Source organism: Phoca vitulina, unplaced genomic scaffold (assembly GCF_004348235.1).
Source record: "Phoca vitulina isolate PV1807 unplaced genomic scaffold, GSC_HSeal_1.0 scaffold52, whole genome shotgun sequence".
Taxonomy (NCBI): Eukaryota; Metazoa; Chordata; class Mammalia; order Carnivora; family Phocidae; genus Phoca; species Phoca vitulina.
In genome coordinates, this window is record NW_022589755.1 from 4,567,169 (window position 1) to 4,586,553 (window position 19,385).

The following is a 19,385-nucleotide window of genomic DNA, read 5'->3' on the forward strand; positions in this document are numbered from 1 at the left end:
GTTTGCAGATGATACAAGTATGTATCTGGAAACACAAAGAACTGATAGAAAATCTATTAAGAAAAATAATTCAGTAAGCTAATAGGATATATTGTTATACAAAAACAACAGCCTTTTTGTACATAGACTATTTTATTTTTAAGTAACCTCTATACCCAACATGGGGCTTGAGCTCACAACCCCAAGATCAAGAGTCACACCATCTACTGCCTGAGCCACCCAGGTACCCCTGTACATAGGCTTTAACAATCATTTACAAGGTACAATGGGAGGGCCTGCAATTACAAAAGCGTAACATAAAATGAAATACACTAACCAGGAATAAATATAACAAAAATGTGTAAAGCCTATATGAGGAAAACTATAAAACATTCCTGAAATATATGAAAGTAGAAATAAATGAATGTAAATTTACATCATGTTCTGGGGTAGAAAAACTCAATATTGTAAAAAGGTCAATTTTCCTTAAGCTAATTTATAAACTTAGTTTGATCCTGATATAGATACCATCAGTTTTTCAAACTAGCGATGTTACTACAAAAACCTTATAGAATAACAAACAAATAAGAATAGCCACAAAAACTCTAGAACAGAAACAAAATGAGTATGGCTATCCTTATGAGATATGTTTATTTATGAACAGACTATTAGATTAGTGAAGCTAAAAATTCAGAAGTATGCCAAAGTGCATAAGAAAAGTTAATAATCAGCAACAACTACAGTGGGGATAACATCATTAATGCCTGGCATTTGGGAAATGGGAATTCCTATCACAATGACAATAAAAGAGGGGTGCCTGGCTGGCTCAGCCAGAAAAGCACGCAACTCTTGATCTCTGGGTCATTAGTTTGAGACCCACATTGGGTGTACAGATTACTTAAAAAAATAAAATCTTTTTTAAAAATGACAATAAATGGTCTTATTCTTCACATCCTATAGCAAGGTAAAGGTCAAACAAAAGAGAATATGGTAAAAAATAAGTAAAACATGGTTGAATTCCTTCCTATGACCTGCTTCTCGACCACCTGACTGTAGCCAATGTCTGGCTCATTGTCCTTAAAGGAATCACTCGCTGACAGCTTTGGGGTTGAAAAATGTCCTTGTTGAGTTTTGATACAAGTTTGTTTTGTATGTTCAGAATGGCCAGTGGTGTATCCATTGGCACCACTGCTTCTTGAGTGTCTTCCAGAGCATCACAATTGGCCCCAGAAACTCCAAGATCATAGAGCTTAAAATAAAAGCTCCCCGGTACCTCTCTAACAAACAGCTGCTTGATCCTGGACATGCTGGTAAATGCCACTTTCCCTCCTCCCGTGACTGACAAATGAACAGCAAAAACGTCACAAAGAAGTATGACCAGGGATTCTGAGTAAGATCACACAATCACCACTTGCTGCACTTTTAATCTTCCCTCATGTCTTCGGTTGGGATTCGTGATCTGGGCCAGCATCTCCATAGTTTTCAACCTCTTAAGATATAAGCAGCGGGTGGAGCATATTCATAGGAACAACATCTCCTCCAGAATTTCCCCTGACATGAGGGCTACCCAAAGCATCCTTGTCTTGGTAAGCACCTTTGTATCTTTTTATGCTCTCTCTTCCACCTTTTCATTTTATTTAGCTCTTTCTGAAAATCCCAGTTGGTGGCTGCTGAACCCCTCTGCCCTGATCACTCCATGTTTCCCAACAATCAGCCCTTTTGTTCTCTGGAGCCATGACCTTATTGTGTCTAGGGTCTTCTCTGCGTGCTGCAAAAGGAATACACAACTGCCTAAAACGATACAATAGCCAAAAGCTATTATAAATTGTTTAAACGATGTGTAGTCATTTGTTCATCCACTCCTTGCAGAGATTTAAGCAGTGAGTGAGCAGTCACCTAACAGAGAGGGTGTGAAAAGCAGATCCAGCCACACCAGCCTCAGAATTCCACAGGAAACAGAAGAGGAGCTAGTAACTTGCATATTTCATATGCAATTATTAAGTGTATATGATGGTACTGAAAATGTGAAAAAAAAAACAGTTTTATTATTTGCTTGTATTGTTCACATAAAGAACAGACATCCTTATCACATGTCTCTGGAAATACTTCCAAACTAATAATTCGTCAGTACTAGGAAAAGTTAAATATCTCTGAAAGAGTACACCTTTTACAAGGCTCCTTATCTGCACTTGATAGAAAGCATTTAGAGGGGCGCCTGGGTGGCTCAGTCGTTAGGCCTCTGCCTTCGGCTCAGGTCATGATCCCAGGACCCCGGGATCGAGCCCCGCTCAGCGGGAAGCCTGCTTCTCCCTCTCCCACTCCCCCTGCTTGTGTTCGCTCTCTCTGTCAAATAAATAAATAAAATTTTTAAAAGAGCATTTAGAAACTGAAAAAAAGGTCGGTTAAAATACCTAATCTTCAAATTAAAAATACTCTTCCAAATAACTGAGAATAAAGATTTTAGAAACTTGAAATTGCAACGGTATTTAGTAATTAATGCCGTAAGCAAAATACAGGACGCCACCCGGGAGGTCTCAAAGGCGTTTGGATTTGTAATTCATCTTGAGAGGTGTGGATTCCGATATCAAGTTTTAAAGAGAGAGAAATTGGGGCGCCTGGGTGGCTCAGTCCGTTAAGCGTCTGCCTTCGGCTCAGGTCATGATCCCAGGGTCCTGGGATCGAGCCCCGCATCGGGCTCCCTGCTCCGCGGGAAGCCTGCTTCTCCCTCTCCCACTCCCCCTGCTTGTGTTCTCTCTCTCGCTGTCTCTCTCTATCAAATAAATAAATAAAATCTTTAAAAAAAAAAAAAAAAGAGAGAGAAATTAATTTACATCCATACAGGCAGAAGTTTTGGTTCTTTTAAAGGAACGTGCCAGCCCTGCGTCCCCGCAGCCCAAGGTCTGGCCGGAAGTCCCAGGAGCGCAGCCCAGCGAATGGGGGAGCAGAAGTGACAATTCCGTGAAAAAGAAGAGCTTTGGTGGACGTTCGTACAAAACTGCACGTTCCCCGCAGAGCAGTTCTGCATTGCTCATCCTAGCTTCCCTCACCCACGCTCACCACTCCGGCTTTTGCTCAGTTAAATGAGGAGCTGCCACTGTCAGCTCGGTCGCTCCACAAGGACCCCCGTCCCGCCCCAGGTCCCCGCGCTGCTCGGCCTCCCTCGCAGGAGGCGCGTCTCCACCACTCGCCAAAGTTTGAACGGGCACCGTGCTCCACTTGTCAAATACCGCCGCTGCAAACAAAAGCGGCCCACACGTCCCTAACGTCGGACCCAGCCTCGCTCCCAAAGACAGCAGCGGAATTCGAAGGAATCCAAGAGCTGAAACTGAAACCGCCGGGCGGGAGAGACAAACAGACGCGGAAACTGCGGGACCGCGCGCGTTCCAGGCCCCGCCCCCAGCCCCGCCCCCAGCCCCGCCCCGCGGCGCACGCGCGCTTGCCTGCAGACCCGGAAGCGGATCGCGCGGAGCTACGGGCGCGCTCGGGAGAGGGAGTCTCCATTTTTCTGGTTCGGGCCGCCGGCGCGCTCTTCAGGCCCCTCCTCCACACCCAGTTTCGGGGGTCGCCTGGTAAGGTAAAATCCTTGAACCCCCTCGTCCCTCTCGCTGGGAGGTCGTCCCTATCGCCTCTCGCGGCGTCGCCGTGTGACGTTCCGAGTCCTGTCGCTCGGTGCGGGAGCCGGGAGTTTGCGATTCCGGTTAAAATCGCTCTGAGGCGGGTGCGGGCGCCAACATGCCGCCTTCGGCCCCTGTAGACACCGATCGCGCTGCCGGTCGCTTTCCTGCTCAGAACCTTTCTCGGACTCCCGACTCCGCCCCACCCCCACCCGCGTCGGGACAGTGGATGCAGGCCCCTCGCTCCGCTCCAGGGAGGGCAGGAGGCAACAGAGATGGCGGGGAGGACGCAGGACTGCGCAGTTAGGGGCCGGCACAAAGTCTGGGGAGAAGGGACGGCAGGGACTGGAACAGGCTGCAGCAGAGCGGGGTCAAAGTGCTGGAGGAGGAATAGCGAGGGAGGGAAACGGAAGGATGCGGAAACAGAGGGGGAGACACAGGTGGACAGAAGGAGAGAAGAGAAACGAGGACAAAGAGACATACACAGAACAAAACACATAGTGGTCTCGGAGAAAGCACAGGACCAAACCCAGGTGAGTGTTGAACTGACTGGATGTGGAATACTGAGTTGTGAACTACTGATTTGTGGCTCTGTAATAAAAATTTGTTGAATTGTTTCCGTTATGCAGAAGAGAGTGAGAGTTGTGAAACCAGGTGTTTGAGGCATCTGCACGTTCTAATTATTGCATCAGAAGAGGATTCCGTTTGCAGCCCCTATTCATTTAGAGGGCGGAGGCCTAGCTTAGTGAGTTCCGGGTCATCCTCTTCCCTTCCAAGAAATGGGGGAAGACTTTCTGTCACCACGTGGTGCTTTCCAAAATGGCCATTATTAACAGTACCGTTTCTCTTTCCCCCTTTTTTCTGTGGCTCGTGTCATTCTTTTCTAAATTTGATGTATCTTCACACTTGTTTAACTTTAATCTCAGAATCCGCTGGATATCTTTTAATTTCCAAATCATTTTCCTTCTTAATTTTTTGTTCAGATTATGAATTTTATGTGCTTTCTACTTTACCGTGTAGTGGAATTATTGTTTGATGTCTGGTAAATAATTTTATAGTATTTCATTATGCATCCGTTGAGGATGTGGGTAACTTTTTTTTTTGACACTCAAAATCTAGTTTAGCCAGTTAATTTCATATTCGGCAGTTCCCTTCCCTTAAGTGATCTGATGAAATTACTGAACTCTGAGCAGAAGCTTCCAACTAAGTAAGTGTTCCCCTCAAGTGCCCTTTGTCTTTTCTGTGCAGATGTTGGGAGGATGGGCTGGATTGATGTGGAACTTTATTCCAACACAGCCCATCTGTTTATGATGCAGAGATTGCTCAGATCTCATCTCCACAGGTGACCCTTCTTCATGTTTTTCAGGACTAGTAACTATTTTCAATTTCATACATTTTTTATTACATTTTTTCTGGAAAAGAGGAATTAAATTAACTTGGGTTTGACCAAACCCATTAAAGAGAATCTTCTCTTGTTCAGGAACATGAAAGGTAATCTGGAATTAGGACACGTCCTTTCTACTTAAACTTGTCTGGGCTACCATTTCAGAATTTACTTACACCCAGGTCTGCTCACTCAATTCAGACCTCTTAAAGGTAACTTGGTAAAAATATTCCCCCTCTGAGACTCAGTGCACCCACCTGTGAAATGGAGACGACAGACCAGGAATTCTGAATCTGAGCTAATAAGATCCCTGAAGTGATTTTGGGAGGAGCTCTGGAGCTGGGGTGGCCCTTAAGATGAAGAGTTGGTCCAAATTGATGGAAGACAGGCTTCTGTACCCTGCATCAACCATTCATTGGATGCCGGCTGCCTAGGGAGGAGCAAAGAACCTGAATGCGACAGTTCCTTTGGCCAAGTGCCAAGGGGGACAAAAGACAGTGCAGTTTCAGTAGAATGTGTGGGTTTCAGCAGGAGGGGAGGGCTTTCTGAAGAAATGGGTGAAAAATGTACTTGTTGCCCTCCATATAGGAGTTATTGTCCCTGTCTCCCTCCTGTTGCAGTTAGCAGCAAAGGACTGTCTTTCCACCATATTAAGGTTCTCCCATTATGTATATTGTGGCAGAGGAAGGGGTTATGTTGATTCTGAGCATTAAACAACATACTTTTTTTCACACAGAATAACCTTATCTGAGAAAGAAGCCCAGAAGAAGAGGGAAAAAGGAGGAATGGCTCTTTCCCAGGTAAAAGTCATATTTTTAGTTGATTGTTCTCCTGCCTAAAATATTTCCTCACACTTTCTCCCAATCTCCTCTCATCTCCATGCAGATTCCATGTCACTGTGACCCAGTGACATGGAACTTGGAAGAGGCTCCTGCCCAGCGGGGAGCCTGCTTCTCCCTCTCCCACTCCCCCCGCTTGTGTTCCCTCTCTCACTGTGTCTCTCTCTGTCAAATAAATAAATAAAATCTTAAAAAAAAAAAGTGAAAGGATGGAAAAGATACTCCATGCAAATAGTAATGAAACCTAGGTGGGCAGCTGTACAGATGATAGATCAGATAGACTCAGTTGTTAAATTGTTACCAGAGATGTTGAAGGACATTACATTTTGAAAAAAGGGGCAATCCATCAGGAAGATAAAACAACTATGAACAATATGTACATAACAACAAAGCCCCCAGTTTTTTGAAGCAAAAATTGAGGGGCTCTACTATAATAGTTGGAAACCTCAATACTCCCCTTTTAATAATGGAAAGAACAACCAGACATAATATCAGTAAGGAAATAAAGGACTGAGCAACACTAAATCAACTAGACTTAGCAGACATAAACAGAACACTCCCAACAAAAACAATGCACTAAAAAATTAGGAATAGAAGGGAACTTCATCAGTCTGAAAAAAAGGGTATTACTAAAATTCCACAGCTAACATTATATTCGATGGTAAAAGACTGAAAACTTACACCCTAATACTAAGAACAAAATAAGAGTGCCCCATTTTGTCACCACACTTTAACACTGTACTGAAGTTCTAACCAGAGAAAATAGAGAGGAAAAATAAATAAAATGTGTCAAAACTGGAAAAGAAATCAAACTATGTCTATTCACAGAATACATAATCTTATATTTAGAAATAATTCTCGGGCGCCTGGGTGGCTCGGTTGGTTAAGCGACTGCCTTCGGCTCAGGTCACGATCCTGGAGTCCCGGGATCGAGTCCCGCATCGGGCTCCCTGCTCGGCAGGGAGTCTGCTTCTCCCTCTGACCCTCCCCCTCTCATGTGCTTTCTCTCTCATTCTCTCTCTCAAATAAATAAATAAAATCTTAAAAAAAAAAAAAAAGAAAAAATCCTCAAAAGAACTATTAGAGATACTACAGTGAATTAGTACAATATCAGCACTCAAAATTCAGTTGTATTTCTGTACACTAGCAATCAACAAATTGAAAGTAAGGAAACAATTCCATTTACAAGAGCATCAAAATGGATGGGAATAAGTTTAACCAAGGAAATGGAAGATTTATACACACTGAAAACTACAAAGTTGCAGAGAAAAATTGAAACCTAAATAAATGTCAAGATAGCCTGTGTTTGTGGATCGGAAGACATTAAGATGGCAGTACTCCCCAAAGTGAGATAAAGAGTAATGCAATCCCCAGCAAAATCTCAACAGCGTTTTTTGCACAAATGGGAAACCTGATTCTAAAACTCATCGATTTGGTAAGGACCCCAAATAACCAAAATTAACATGAGAAAGAACAAGGTTGGAGGACCTAGAATTCCCAACACCAAACCTTTTCTTTTTTTTTTTTTTTTTAAAGATTTTATTTATTTGACAGAGACATAGCGAGAGAGGGAACACAAGCAGGGGGAGTGGGAGAGAGAGAAGCAGGTTTCCCGCTGAGCAGGGAGCCTGACGCGGAACTCAATCCCAGGACTCTGGGATTATGACCTGAGCCGAAGGCAGACGCTTAACCGACTGAACCACCCAGGCACCCCCCAACATCAAACCTTACTACAAATCTTGAGTAATCAAAACTATAACTCCAGCAGAGGCTAGAAATACAGATCAAAGCAATAGAACTGAGCATCCATAAATAAACCCATACACCTATAGTCCATTCCTTTTTTATAAGGGTGCCAAAAACAGTCAGTGGAAAAAGAACACTCTATTAAATGGTGTTGGCACACTGGATATCCATGTGAAAGAGAATAAAATTGAAACTAACTTGTACCATATAAATAATTCAGAATTAATCAAACACCAAATGTAAGAGCTAAAACTAAAACTCTTGGATGAAAACATAGAGGTAAATCTTCATGACCTTGGAGTTGGCAGTGGGTTTAATATATGACACCAAAAGCAAAAGAGAAAGAAAATAGATAAAGTGGTCATCATCAAAATTAATAATGTTTGTACACTGAAGGACATTATCACAGAAGTGAAACATAATCTACCAAATGGGAGGAAATAGTTTGCAAATCACATACCTAGTAAGGATCTAGAACCTAGAATATATGAAGAACTTCTACAGTTCAACAACCAAAATAAAAAGAACCCAATTTTAAAAAATGGTTAAAGGATTTTAATAGACATTTCTCCATAGAAGATAAACAACTGAAACAGGCCACTGAAGAGAGGTTCAATGAAATTAGTCATTAGTGAACTGCAAAGTCAAAACCACAGTGAGATACCATTTCACACCCACTAGGATGAGTACAGTAAAACAAAAAGTGTTGGTAAAGATGTGGAGAAATTAGAATCATGACACATTCTGTTAAAATGTTATAGCTGCTGTGGAAAACCGTGGCAGATTCTTGAAAAATTAAACAATGTGACCCAGTAATTCCACTCCTAGGTATATAACCAAAAGAATTTAAAACAGGTATCCAAACACCTACTTGTACTTGAAAGTTCATAGCAACATTCATTAGCAACATTAGCCAAAGGTGATAACCAAATGCCCATCAATAGAGAGTGAATAGTCTAGTCCTACCATGGAATACTATTCAGCCATAAAAAAGCAATGTACTGATACATACTACATCATGGATGAACCCCAAACATTCCAAGTCCAAGTAGCCAGATGCAAAAAAGTCACATTTTATACCATTCCATTTACATGAAAAATCCAAAATAGGTAAATCCATAGAGACAAGCATTAGTGGTTGCCAGGGACTGGGGAAGAAAGGGGGAATAGGAAGCACTTGCTTAATGGGTAAAGGATTTCCATTGGGAATGATAAAAATGTTTTTGATCTAGACTGAGGTGATGTTTGTTCAACACTGTGAATGTACTAAATGCCACCGAATGGTACTTAAAAATGGCTAATTTTGTTATGTTGAGTTTCACTTAAGAAAATTAGAGAACTATAACTTGCTCAGAATTATCTTACACAGATCATTCGGAACACTCACTCCAGTCAAGTCAGCCTTTACACATCTCTGCTGCTTTTATTTCGTGTCAAAATCAGAACACTCTGCCTGTCCGCTTGGTGAAATGTGTTTTCATTTCAGGGACGGGTGACCTTCAGGGACGTGGCCATAGAATTCTCTCCGGAGGAGTGGGAGTGCCTGGACCCTGCTCAGAGGGCCTTGTACAAGGACGTGATGGTGGAGAACTACAGGAACCTGGTCTCCCTGGGTGAGGATAGTTTCCCTCCAGAAGTCGGTAATTACTTTTGTATATTTTTGCATTTTCTCTTGAGAGCCCTTGACTTGATTGTATGAGTTTCAAATCCCTGTTCTTAAGGGAGTGATTGAAGCTGTTTTGATTGAGAATGGAAAGGCTTCAAAATGTCAAGTGGACTCTAACTTTCCTTTTCTTCAGAAGTTCTGCATTTTCATGCTTCATTAGGTGGTTGCAGAACATTAATAGTCAGAAAACCGGGCACCTGGATGGCTCAGTCGTTGAGCGTCTGCCTTTGGCTCAGGTCATGATCCCAGAGTCCTGGGATCGAGCCCCGCATCAGGCTCCTGCTCGGCGGGAAGCCTGCTTCTCCCTCTCCCACTCCCCCTGCTTGTGTTCCCTCTCTCACTGTGTCTCTCTCTGTCAAATAAATAAAATCTTTAAAAAAAAAAAAAATAGAAAACCTTAACGGTGAATTTTTAAAAAATACCTGATTCTGTGGTCTTACCCTTGTGCTTTTGATTCAGTAGTTCTTGGAAGAGAACTAAATATCTGCATACATAAAAGAACCCCAAGCATTCAGAAGGAGGTAGTTCACTAATTTTTGAACTACTTTTCTACACCCACATATAATGAATGTCCTCTCTTCTTCACTGAACAAAGAGCCAGGAATATGTTCTGGAAGAGCAAAGCATAATCGTGTTCTTTTTTCTTTATAATTTGAAGTCTCTTGAGCTGAATATTATCTCCATTTTGGAACAAGGGGAAGAGCCCTGGACTGTGGAAGGTGAAGTGAATAGAGGGGGAAATGCAGACAGGTGGGAATGTATTGGGATGTGAACACAAGTAAGAGGTCAGATGGGCAGAGTAAGCTTGTCCATTAAATACTGTTTGGGAAAGATCTATAGGAAAATAAAGAAGTTTTTTATGAGCTCTCAAAGAAAATCCTCCCCCCCACCCCATACACACTTCTCAGTCTGTTATTCAAATGTGTAAATCAAATATATAAAAGTTTAGACTCCCATTGTCATGACCTGCAACACTCTTACCCGGCCCCTCTGACCATATTGGTGCCATGGTATGAGAGGGACTGAGATGGCTATCTCTAAGGAGTCTTTCCCGTTGATTTCTCTTGGTTCTCATTCCATACAGATTAGAGCTGAGGCCTCTGTAGTGCTGAGCCCAGGACCTATTCAATTTCCATTTCCATTTTATATCCTTGGGAGAACTTATCAGGAGACACACAAAATGGCTGCCCTGGGGCCCCATGAGACTTCATGGAGCTGTGTCAGGCCCTCTCTGCCTGTTCAGGCCCCTCAGCCATTTCTTCAGTTCTCATTTTGCCATTCGTGTCTAAAAAGAAATGGGGTGGGTCTTTCTGAGATTGTGGCCCAGCAGTAATATAAAGACTAGAGACTGAGATGCTCTCTGATCCCCACTGCCATATGGGGGTATAGCCCAGTCATTCAGGCACTCACCCTACTGTCTGGGTAGAGCACACAGCCCCTTTCAAGAACCCCACAAAATTTGACCCTCTCATTACTCCCGTATCTTGTATTTTTCTCCCTCTTCTGCTCTCAACTTAGTCCTGGAACATAGAAGACCCTGGTCTTCCTGGTTTCTTATTCTCCTCTAAGATTTTGCCTCTGAAACTTGCTTTTGAAATCCAGTTCCAAGGGTCTAAAGTTTCATCCTCTTTTCCTGCTGTGATAATCCACCTTTAGGTGACAGACAGCTTCACAGTGGACTCTCCCATGGAGGAGGTTTACTGGGTAACAAAATTCTTGAAGAACAACATTGATCAGTATGTTACAATATCATGCTGCTGCATAAAGAAGTGCTTCTTGAAGCCACCAGCTGGAGTGGTCAGCATGTCCCAGGGTACCGAGATAGAAGGTATCAGGAGATCCTGAGTGAGAACGTGCCCCTAGTTGTCCTAGTTTCTGTGCAGTTTAACAGTGCTTCCCTAAGGCTGTGACAGTGTTGATGAGACGTGATATGATCATCTCCTTTGAGCCAGCAACAAAATAGTCATCTCACCCTCCCTCCTAGCCTCTGCAAACATGGATCTCTTTACAGTCTCCGTAGGTTTGCATTTCCCAGAATGTCATAAAGTTGGAATCAAACTGGATATATAGCCTTTTCAGTTTGTCATGCATTTCAGTTTCCTCCATGTCTTTTTCTGGCTTGACAGCTCATTTCTTTTTTAGTGCTGAATGAATAATATTTCCATTGTCTGAATGGACCACAGTTTATTTCTCCATTCATCTACTGAAAGACACCTTGGTGGCTTTCAAGTTTTGGCAATTACAGATAAAGCTGCTATAAACATTCATATGCAGGGGTTTTTTTGTGTGCTATTTGGTTTTTGTAGCACTTCATTCTTTTTTATTGCCACATAATATTCCATGCATGAATACCACATTTTATCCGTTCATGCATCGGTGGACATTTGGGTTGTTTCCACCTTATTGCTATTATGAATAATGCTGCTATAAACATTTTTGTACAAGGTTTTGTGGGGACATACACTTTTCATTTCTCTTTAGCATATAGCTAGGAGTGGAACTGCTGGGTCATACGGTAATTCTCTTTAATCTTTTGAGGAACCGCCAGATTATTTTCCAAAGCAACGGCCCCATTTTACATTCCCACCAGGGATGTACAAGCATTCCAGTTTCTCCATATCCTTACCAACACTTGTAATCTGTTTCCTTGATTATAGCCATCCTTGATTATAGCCATTCTGGTTTTGATTTGCATTTCCCTAATGACTAATGATGTTAGACATCTTTTTGTGTGCTTATTGGCCATTTTTCTATGATTTTCAGATTCTTTGTCCATTTTAAAATTGGATTGTCTTTTTGTTGTTGAGTTTTAAAGAGTTCTTTATATATTCTAGATGCAAGTCCCTTATCAGATATATTATTGGCAAATATTTTCTCTCATTCTGGGGGTTCTCTTTTGACTTTCTTGAAGGCTGAGTTTAAAGGCTTCAGGAGATAATCTTTATTGAGAATTTGTTTGTAAACTAGGTCCCTGTAGGGTCTACAGTAACAATCCGAAAATGGATTTTCATGACTGGGAGGATTTGAGGTTAAATGCTAAAAATTTCTCAATCTTAACTTTCCAGGATGAAAGGCATTTAGGTACATTTGGGAGCACTTTTGTTTCAACTCAGATCAATTCCACCTGCAGCCTCTTGGAACTGTGTTCACAAAATAGTCATGTGGGTCACAACACCCACGATGCTCCCCTTGGACACCCCCCCTGCCCCCCGCTGTGCTTTATAGGCCACGTTCTTCCTATTTCAGTATTTCTCTTTCTGTTTACAAAAGTAAATTTCAATATATAAGATCATATTACCTGTTTTGACCAAGACAGAAATGTTTCACTACTGACAGTGTTGGGTCCAGAGGACACAGAGTCACTTCATTTTACCAAGGAAGCCACCTTCCAGTAACCCTCTGAGAAGATGATAGTGTCCACATATAAGAGAGATCATACTGTATTGGGCTTTTTGGTTGACTTATTCCACTTAGCATAGTGTCTTCAAGGACCATCCATGTTGTCACAAATGGCAAGATTCTATTCTTTTTTTTTTAGGTTGGATAATATTGTATTGTCTATACACATCTTTACCCATCAGTGGACACTTAGATTGTTTCCATATCACGGCTCTTATAAATAGTGCTGCAGTGAACAATTTATCTTTTTGAGTTAGTGTTTTTGTTTTCTTCAGATAAATACTCAGAAGAAGAATTGGTGGATCATACAGTAGTTCTATTTTTTATTTTTTTAGGAATGACCATACCGTTTTCCATACTGGCTACACCAATTTAGACTCCTACCTAGATTGCACAAATTCTCCATCCCCTCACCAACATTTTTATTTCTTGTCTTTTTGATAAACTGCCATTCTGACAGGTGTGAAGTGGTATCTCATTGTGGTTTTGATTTGCATTTCCCTGATGATGAGTGATGTTGAGCTTCTTTTCATGGTTCTGTTGGCCATCTGTATGTCTTTGGTGGAAAATGTCTATTCAGATCTTTTGCTCCTATTTTAAATTGGATTATTTGGGGGCGTTTTGCTATTATTTTGGATTATTACCCTAATCAGATACATGATTTGCAAATATTTTCTCCCATTCAGTAGGTTGCCTTTTCATTTTGTTGATGGTTTCCTTTGTTGTGCAGAAATTTTTTAGTTTGATGTAAGTCCCACTTATTTTTGCTTTTGTTGATTTTACTTTTGGTGTCAAGAGTGAGAAAAAATCATCGCCCAGACCTGTGTCAAGTTGCTTATTACCCCCTATCTTTTCTTCTAGGAGTTTTATGGTTTTAGGTGTTAAGTTCAGGTCTTTAATCTATTTTGGGTTAATTTTTGTGTATGGTATCAGATAGTGGTCCAGTTCCATTCTTTTGCATGTGGCTGTCCAGTTTTCCCAATACCATTTATTAAAGAGACTGTCCTTTCCCCATTGTATATTCATGTCTCCTTTGTCATAAATTATTTGACCATGTGTGTGGGTTTATTTCTGGGTTCTCTTCTGTTGATCTCTGTGTCTGTTTTTATGCTAATACCATATTGTTTTAATTACCACAGCTTTGTAATGAAGGAGTTTGAAATCAGGGAACGTGATGCGTCTAACTTTGTTCTTCTTTCTCAAGATGCTTTGGCCATTCAGGGTCCTTTGTGGTTCCATACAGATTGTAGGATTTCTCTATTTTGTGTCCAGGTTTTTACATGGACATAAATTTTCAACTTATTTGTATAAATACCAAAGAGTTTGATTACTAGATCGTATTTAAGAGTATATTTAATTCTGTAAGAAAGTGGTATAGCATTTTGCATTCCCACCAGCAATGAATGAGAGTTCTTATTATTCCACATCCTCAGTAGTATTTGGTATTTCAGTGTTCTGGATTTTGGCTATTCATAAATATGTAGTGGTATCTCATTGTTTTAACACACATTTTCCTCAGTTAAATATATGACATTCTTTAAGCTGATAATTTGTGATATCTTGAGGACATACTTTTTAAGTTACTGCCTTAGTCACAGAAATACCATTCCATTGACTTGCCTTAGCTTTTTGTATAAGATACATTATTTTTTCCCTTTATATGTAGTTTTCTAAAAATAACTTTTGAATTTAATTTTCATTTTACTTTTTCTTGCTACAAATAATTTATTCTAATATTCTTGTTTAGATTCATCATGTACATCTTGGTATACTAATCTAATATTTAAATATCTCATTTTATTTAAGGAAACGAAGTTTTTTTTATACTCCACGGTTGCCTTATTACTACTGCTCCTAATACTTGGGTTTCCCAGAAAATTTCTTAAGCTCTTGAAATTACATACTTCAGTTAACCCATGAAGCCTGCTTTGTTCCTGTCCTCATTTTCAACTGAACCCCATAAAAAAAGTCACCTGGTCCTTGTTGACACACATCCCATTGCTGTCCTGTTTTTCTGTGATTGGCTGCCTATGTTGCTAACCCCATCTATGCACATAGACCTCTGCTGTGGACCACAGTGACACAGCCAAAGATTGTTTCTATGTTTAAATACTGCTATTAACAGTCCTTCCATATAAACATTCTGTGTTCTAGATCATTTAGTAATGCTCCTTAGGGGCACTAATTTCTGATGATGTTTTTGAAGTCAGATTATGTTACTATGTACACACACAACACACACATCTAGTTAAAAGCACTTCTCACCTGATGTCTCTTGAATGTTTGGGATTGTAATGTTAAAAGAAGATACGATTTCAGATAATTTACAAATTCCAGGAAAAGACATTGTTATTTTTCTATAACAAGCAAGGACATTTGGATTAAAAATCTTATCTAAATTGATGTTTCTCTTTCTAAAAATATATAATTTAGTTAATATGTTACTTTTTTACCAAATATAATAACATCCCCAAAGAATTTAAACCTTGGCAAAAGCTTCCTGCTAATTTATTTTCCACCATATAACCTTTGTGCCCCTAGCCAGAAGATTGTCAGTCATCCAGTACCCATGATCATCTTCCATTGCTGTACCTTTGAGAGTGTTTTATTGTATCTGCATGTGTTTATACAGTGAGTTTATCCATTCTCCTCTTGATAGCCATATCCAGGTTTTTGTTAAGAACATTCTTAAATATGTCTGGAATATATCTATATATATCTCATATAGTGTGTGTGTATACATATATATGTGTGTATATATATAATATGTATAACTCTCTTGACTGTATACCTAGAATTGGAATTTGTGGGATAGTCAGTTTGATTATTTTAGAGAGGTGTGAGCTGGGGTGGACAGATAGGGGGAGGAGCAGAGGAAGAGGGAGAGAATCCCAGGCGGACTCCATGCTGAGCATGGAGCCCAACATGGGGCTCAATCCCATGACCCTGAGATCATGACCTGAGCCAAAATCAAGGGTCAGATGCTTAACTGACTGAGCCACTCAGGTGCTTCAGAGTTTGATAGTTTTTGGAGCCAATACTGAAATAAATGCAAGCCTACAATCTTCCTGTAACACCATACTGACTCCCTGTTGAATGTCTTCCACTTTCACCTCATACCCATAGTGTAAGTTCTTAAAGAATGAGTCAGTATTCTTCCTGTTGCTAAATCGGCTCCTCTCTTTTTTCAAGGTCAGGCTTTTAACTGTTATAACACAATCATATCACCATAGATGTGCAAGCACAAGCACTGCTCCCACTTTTCCTGTTACTCCTTGTGCTTCACTCTTGCTTTTCTGAACCCAAATCCTGGCCTTTGCTCAGATTTTTCATTGATCTAAACAAACTACTGGTATCTCCTGGTATATTAATTTTGAGCACCAAAGCACCTCAGTGTCCACAGGACTTGCCCTCCCCACACTGCATTACCTACATAAGGAAAGACCCCTATTCATACGCAGTACAGCTTGCTCAATACAGCAATGTGATCTGGTGTTTAATAATAATGTATGGGGATATGATGAAAGAAAAAAGATATTTTAAGAAATCTGTGTGTTACAATTAAACAGTTGATAAATCTAGCAGGTTAAGTAACCAGTTACACAAAATAATAGTCTCTGGAATTCTAAAGAATTCTTCCCTGAGAAGTAAAGAAAGAATTTACATTCCATAAGGAACACACAGTAGGAGAAATGAAAGACATGTTGAGAATCACTGAATTATGAAATATCAGGTTCAGGTAAACACATTCATAAAGATTAAGAATTAGGGAAGACAGGGGCGCCTGGGTGGCTCAGTTGTTAAGCGTCTGCCTTCGGCTCAGGTCGTGGTCCCAGGGTCCTGGGATCGAGCCCCGCATCGGGCTCCCTGCTCGGCGGGAAGCCTGCTTCTCCCTCTCCCACTCCCCCTGCTTGTGTTCCTGCTCTCGCTCTCTCTCTGTCAAATAAATAAATATAAAAAATAAAATAAATAAAAAAAAAGAATTAGGGAAGACAGAAACCTCAATTATGATGTCATGTACAGTTATATAATAGCCAGTACATAGATCAGCTCCCTAATCATGGAGTATCAATTACCCAGGTATCTGGCCAAAAAATATGTATAGTATATAATGTATGTTTTGAAAACTTAAGATCAGAGAAAATAATATGGAAAAATTTATAAAAAGAAAACTTAAAAACATTATATATTACAGTAGTGTTTGTATATTACAATAGTGTTTGAAGACTGTGCTTGAGAAATTTCTTAGGTTCATTATAAGCATTTTTTTTGTATGAGTATGTAATTCAGTATAAAATATTTACCTTCTATTTGATAGGAAGCCTTTCTGCTGGATTTGCAATCAAGGACTTATCACCAATAGAGGACATTAATAAAGGAGAATTATACCACTTAGTGATATTGGAGAGAAATGAAAGCCATAGCATCAAGGATTTTGATCTCAAGGAAGTCTGGGAAAATATGCATGAGTTTGAGAGTCACTGGAGATATGATGCAAGAAATTACAAAGAAGTGCCTTTGACACATAACAAAAATCTCATTCATAGAAAAGATCAACAGCTTAATAAATCCTCAATTACTTTTCCTCAAAAGCAGAGTATTACTGGAAAAAATAATACATACCAATATTTCATGCATGCCGAGCCATTTGTAAGGCATTTGTTAAAACTGGAAACTAATATAAGTGGTGCTGGAAACTGGTACATAAACTGTTTGGAAAACAGAATTGGATTAAGTTTGCAGGGACACCTGGCTGAACTGCAGAGATTTCATACTGAGGAAAAAATGTATGAATGTAATCAAGTTGAGAAATCTGTCAACAATGGTTCCTCTGTTTCACCACTTCAGAGAATTCCATCTAGTATCAAAAACATTTGGAATAAATACGGGAAGATTTTAAAATATCCTTTGTTACCTGCACAATACAGAAGAGCATACCCTAGAGGAAAACCTTACAACTGTAATGACTGTGGGAAGGCTTTTAGCAAAAGCTCAAACCTCATGAGTCATGAGAGAATTCATTCAGGACAGAGACCTTACAGATGTACTGTGTGTGGCAAAGCCTTTACGGAGCGTTCACATCTTACTCAACATAAGAAAATCCACACTGGAGAGAAACCTTACAAATGTAAAGAGTGTGGCAAAGCCTTTAACCAGTGTTCGAACCTCACCAGACACCAGAGAGTCCATACGGGAGAGAAACCATATCAATGTAACATATGCGGCAAGGCCTGCAGTCAGAATTCCAACCTTGCAAATCATCAGAGGATGCACACTGGGGAGAAACCTTACACATGTCATGAGTGTGGGAAGGCCTTTATCCAGCGTTCACACCTTTGGAGTCATGAGAGAACTCATACTGGAGAGAAACCTTACAAATGTCATGAATGCAGCAAGGCCTTTGCTGAGCGTTCAAGCCTTACTCAGCATAAGAAAATCCATACCGGAGAGAAACCTTACAAATGTAATGAGTGTGGCAAAGCTTTTAAGCAGTGCTCACACCTCATTAGACATCAGAATACACATCCTGGAGAGAAACCACACAAATGTAATGTATGTGGCAAGGCCTTTATCCAAAGCTCTAGCCTTATAGAACATCAGAGAATTCATACAGGAGAAAAACCTTACAAATGTAATAAATGTGACAAGGCTTTTATCAGACGGTCACACCTATGGGGTCATGAGAGAACTCATACTGGAGAGAAACCTTACAAATGTACTGAGTGTGGCAAAGCCTTTGCTGAGCGTTCAAATCTTACTCAACATAGAAAAATCCATACTGGAGAGAAACCTTACAAATGTAATGAGTGTGGCAAAGCTTTTACCCAATTTGCAAACCTTACTAGGCATCAGAAAATACACACCGGAGAGAAACCACACAAATGTGATGTTTGTGACAAGGCTTTTATCCAAAGTTCAAGCCTTATGGAACATCAAAGAATTCACACAGGAGAAAAACCTTATAAATGTAATAAATGTGATAAGGCTTTTATTAAACGTTCTCACCTTTGGGGTCATGAGAGAACTCATACTGGAGAGAAACCTTATACATGTAATGAGTGTGGCAAAGCCTTTACGGAGCGTTCACATCTTACTCAGCATAAGAAAATCCACACTGGAGAGAAACCTTATACATGTAATGAGTGTGGCAAAGCTTTTACCCAGTTTGCAAAACTTACTAGGCATCAGAAAATACATGGTGAAAAGAAACATAAATCTAGTATGTGTGGCAGTGGTTTTATTCAAAGCTCAAGCTTTGGGGATCATCAAAGAACTCACAGTAGAAAGAAATCTTACAAATAAAATGATTAAGCAAGTGTTCAAGCCTTACTCAACATCAGAATTCCATTATGGAGAGGAACCATATGAAACTAATGTGGCAAAGCCTATAACCAGGGGTTTACACCTCACTTGATATCAGAATATAAATCTCTAAAAGAAAGCACACAAATGTAATGTATGGCAAGGCTTATCCAAAGTTTATACCTTGTGGAACATAACAGTTCTTACTAGATAGAAACCTTACAAATGTAGTGAGTGTGATCAGCTTTATAAAAATGTACAACTTGGGGGGGGGGGGAATAGGGGAATGTGATTAAGAGGTACAAATTTCCAGTGATTAAAAAAAAAAAGTACAACTTTGTGGTCATGAAAGAATTCATATGAGATGGAAACCATATAAATGTGTCAAGGTCCTTATCTCAGGAAACACCAAAGAATTCATACTGGACAGAAACATCACAAATATAATGAAGGTG

General features: G+C 40.2%; 2 protein-coding genes across 2 annotated transcripts; both read left to right on the forward strand.

Moving 5' to 3' along the window:
- The first annotated feature begins 913 nt into the window (after window positions 1-913).
- LOC116622454 (vomeronasal type-1 receptor 2-like) lies at window positions 914-1,787 on the forward strand. Its single transcript, XM_032388926.1, has 3 exons — window positions 914-943; window positions 1,139-1,289; window positions 1,375-1,787. The coding sequence occupies exons 1-3, from the start codon at window positions 914-916 to the stop codon at window positions 1,785-1,787; spliced, it is 594 nt and encodes a 197-aa protein (XP_032244817.1).
- Window positions 1,788-3,447: 1,660 nt separating this feature from the next.
- LOC116622198 (zinc finger protein 677-like) lies at window positions 3,448-19,127 on the forward strand. Its single transcript, XM_032388463.1, is given in 5 exon segments — window positions 3,448-3,553; window positions 5,714-5,777; window positions 9,049-9,202; window positions 16,946-18,651; window positions 18,653-19,127. Coding segments are annotated over 4 exon segments (2,265 nt in total). The 5' UTR covers window positions 3,448-3,553; window positions 5,714-5,762; the 3' UTR covers window positions 19,043-19,127.
- Window positions 19,128-19,385: the final 258 nt, after the last annotated feature.

Bases quoted from the DNA above. Each gene is read 5' to 3' on its own strand.
- LOC116622454 (XM_032388926.1), top strand. From the start codon at position 914: ATGGTCTTATTCTTCACATCCTATAGCAAG. The intron at 944-1,138 runs GTAAAGGTCAAA...TTGTATGTTCAG, and splicing joins TCTTCACATCCTATAGCAAG to AATGGCCAGTGGTGTATCCA. The intron at 1,290-1,374 runs GTAAATGCCACT...ATTCTGAGTAAG, and splicing joins GCTTGATCCTGGACATGCTG to ATCACACAATCACCACTTGC.